This window comes from Photinus pyralis, unplaced genomic scaffold, assembly GCF_008802855.1.
Source record: "Photinus pyralis isolate 1611_PpyrPB1 unplaced genomic scaffold, Ppyr1.3 Ppyr1.4_unclustered_Scaffold3318, whole genome shotgun sequence".
Classification (NCBI taxonomy): Eukaryota; Metazoa; Arthropoda; class Insecta; order Coleoptera; family Lampyridae; genus Photinus; species Photinus pyralis.
The window spans coordinates 12,842-16,664 of NW_022171375.1; the positions used below are offsets into that span (position 1 = coordinate 12,842).

The 3,823-nt window shown below is 33.2% G+C and overlaps 1 protein-coding gene across 1 annotated transcript; it reads right to left on the minus strand.

Moving 5' to 3' along the window:
* Positions 1-451: 451 nt before the first annotated feature.
* LOC116182050 lies at positions 452-2,085 on the minus strand. Its single transcript, XM_031502544.1, has 5 exons — positions 1,843-2,085; positions 1,509-1,634; positions 973-1,463; positions 764-923; positions 452-703 (listed from the first exon to the last, which is right to left on the minus strand). The coding sequence occupies exons 3-5, from the start codon at positions 1,255-1,257 to the stop codon at positions 588-590; spliced, it is 561 nt and encodes a 186-aa protein (XP_031358404.1). The 5' UTR covers positions 1,258-1,463; positions 1,509-1,634; positions 1,843-2,085; the 3' UTR covers positions 452-587.
* Between the last annotated feature and the right edge of the window lie 1,738 nt (positions 2,086-3,823).

A 3,823-nucleotide genomic window follows, 5' to 3' on the forward strand; every position in this document is an offset into this window, starting at 1 on the left:
TTATGTTTATGCAATAAATCTAGAAGGTTATTGAAATTGTTACGAGACAGACAAGATTCTAACGCAAAAGATGTCAAATCAGCTAAAAAGTAAGAATCACCGTTTTCTATGGATGTCGGATTATTTGGAAAAATACTGGTTGCTGCAGTATTAACAGCAGGAGTAGGAGTTTTAAGATTATTTGTATGGGGAGGACTTGAACTATGGGAAGGAGTAATGCTAGGTAATATAACATCCAAGCCAGTACTTTCATTAGTGTCGACAGCCAATGAGTTATTCGGTGTAGTGACATTACTGTTATATTGAACAGCATTATTAAAAGTACATAAATCCTTGCTTTGGTCTCGGGCAATTTTTTTCAAATATTTCTCCGATAATAAATGAAGTGGTTTGCGTTTTAAAGGCTGAAATTAAAATTAAAAAATTTTAGGTAAATAATTATTGTTCGAAATCGAAATGAATATTATATCTAGTTAGCTACCTATTCTTAAAAAATAACCTATTGTAGCAATACCTACGAAATAACATACCTAACCATACATGTGCATAATTAATAAACAACAACACCTATCTAATAATTTCTCTTCTTATACATACCAAGAGGATTTTTCTCTTTTATCCCTTTGAGTAGCATAACGGAACCAATCCATCAGTACAATTTCGAAATCCCTGCTGGTTACATTGTAACAGGAGCAAACAGCCTCTGAAAATAAAAGAAGTATTAAAACTGTGAATCTCAACAATTTAAATGAAATTTACTAACCTTTAATTACCTTCACCACCTCCAAGTCCTTTAATTTGTGATGGTTTTTTTGACCAGTCCACGAGCATGTTCTAGCAAATTGATTGGTAAAAAGTAATTTCAAATAACGTTTTGTTGCATCTTTATAATCCTTTCCACCACATAACTTGATATGGTACAACTGCAAATGCTATTTTATTAATGTACCTATACATTTATATTTACATTACCATTTGTTTTCTCGTTTCTTCTGTAAAATTCGCCTCAAACTCTTGCAGCTCATCAAATGAAGAAAATTTCTTTTTTGGCAGTTGATCGTTACCAACTTTGTTAATGGAATTTGGAGTGCCCAGCGGTAGTGTTTGCTCTAGAGCGACTAACCTTTCGTTCACAATTTGCACTCTTTGCTCTATTTCACATTGCTTTCTATGGATTTCCGAGAGTTTATTATTCATCTCTATCAGAGTGAAATTAAAATCAGGTAAAGTGATACCATCTGTGGCTAGTACTGGCATTGATACAGATGAAGATCGTGAAGTTGTGGGAGTATGCAGGACCCTATGGTGTGTAATTATCGTTGGTAGTTCTTCCTTTTCTGTTATGTTTATTGAAGGTAGACTAGTTCTAGACGTGTCACTTCCTATGTTGCAGATGGTCAACGCTTGAGATGTGTCAGTGGATTGGTTGTCCTTCTTACCATTTGTAGGTTGCAATAAAAATTCTGAAACACATTTTATAGTCGCATAAATTGATTTTTTTAAATTACCTTCAACAAGTGTTGCTTCTTCAATTAAATTCTCTCCATTCAAAACGTCGATTTCCAGTACTGTGGTTTCTTCAGAGTGATTGCACTCACTGCTATTGGATTCACTCTCACTGGTATCGTCATCAGCTAAATACAATATACTTATAATAATACTAATATTTTTCATAAAGGACATAAATCATAAACTTAATTTCATTAATGTATCCAATAATTGTTATATAATAGTGAGTGTACTTTGAGTTTTTAAATTACTAGATGCACAGTATAATTTTGCATCTTTTATTTCTATTGTGATTATTTATCTTACTTTAGATTACGTATAATAAATGTGTACCTTGAGTTTTTTAAATTTTTTTCCTTTTGCCTCTACCCAAGTGTTCTTCATCCGGTTCGGATCCTGACTCCTTTATGAACTGCCGTTCATATTTTAAGCCTAATTCGTATGATTCTAAAAAAAACACTATTTAAAGAAAATGTCAAAGACATTGACCTACTAACCATATTTTCCCAACACTTCCATTTCCCATAAACTCCACTTGTTTGTAGGACTGTGTGCAAGTTTTATTGCTTTTCTTACATTTTTGGTTGGCCACCAACACTCTTTCTTTTCATTTTCTATGTCCAATATCCATGATGATGGTACCAATGAAATGGTCCCTTCTTTAATGAGACTAACAACCGCATACTGTTGAAACAATTATTGTGCAAGTACCGTGTGATAACAAAACGTTGAAATACAAACGATTTTGAAGTTCTACAAAGCTGAAAACTTATTCACAATCGCAGTTGAATTAGTACTAACTTGGGTATTTGTCTACAGAACTACATCAAATACGCATGATCATCTGTGAACTGCTTCATAATATAATCGTTGAGTGAAGGAATGTAGGTAGAGGCGCAACAGCCAACACCTATACTAAAAGTCGTTGCATTTTCTTCAACGCTTCTCGCTTCAATGCACACGAGCTTACCCGTCGGGATCTGAGAACTCATACCCCACGGGCAAGTTTGCATATGTTGGACAGAGAAGGGAAATGCAACGATTTTTACTATAGGCTTGATTCCTTCACTCAACGATATAATCAAGTAAATGAAGTTAGAATATTAAACTAATACAAGCAGTCAAAACAGTTGATTAATAAGAGTTGTTCAATTAAATAACTACAATCCATGATAACACACATCTCAGGGCTATAATTTTAAATAGGTATAAATAGAATAAGTAGATATTGCTACAAATATGATAGCCAAATTTTGGTAAATTAAAACGTACAAATAATTTATTTGTAAACAAGGAGTATACCTAATCTTATAAAATATTTAAATCATACTAACCTTTTTTTCTGTATTCATCGTTCACAAAACCTCAAAACAAACCAACGATCGATGTGAAAACGAGAAAGGAACAAACCGCGAAAATTGCAAAATGCTTTTTTTAGGTTATGTGATTTTGCGGCAGTGGTTAAGCAAGCGCGAGTCGTGACAGGGATGTGATGTTGACGAGACGCTTTATAAAGAAAATGAAGTTTACTTGCAACTTATTGATATCATCTGAACGTCGCAATAAAAACATTTAAAACACGTGTTCGTAGTGATGTTAGATTAATGTGAATTTTGTAACAAAAAAGCAGAAAACGTCGCATTTATGTTTTAATCACGTTAAACATAAACATTACATTTGTCACCACTTTGAAACTATTTTTTTCACTACTAGCGTCTGATGACATGATTATTAACCTTTTTTCCACTTGTAAAGTAGGCTTTCTCGGCATTTGTTCAAAGTGGTTAATAATCTTTTATTATTAAATAGTAGTCAATAATGAGAACTGTCACGCTGTCACTTTTAGAAAACACAACCCGAAATTTCGCTCAATGAACGTTTAGACAAGTTCTCTAAAACGAATAATTGCCACCATTCGCAATTTCCAGAGAAATTACATACCTAAAATTATCACATTTTGAAAAAAATCGAACGAAATTACTCTTTGAAAAATCTCAATGACAGAACAAAATACGGCCTGTTTGACTTGTACTTCCACGTACTTGATTGACATGTTAAATTAAGAAACAAACAATTCTGTCCAACCGTTAACTCTCTTATCATTATAATATGTTAATTTAGAGGATTTCAAGTGCTAGTAGTGAAAAAAATAGTATATATACCACGGTAGAGAAGTCTATTATTGCCTTCGCACCTTACCCCCCTCGGCGCAAGCGCCTCGAGATGTAATCTTGGTGCTCAGGCAATAATAGTGGACTTCTCTACCTTGATATATAATGTACTATTATAACATTACTTCTTAGACACATAACAT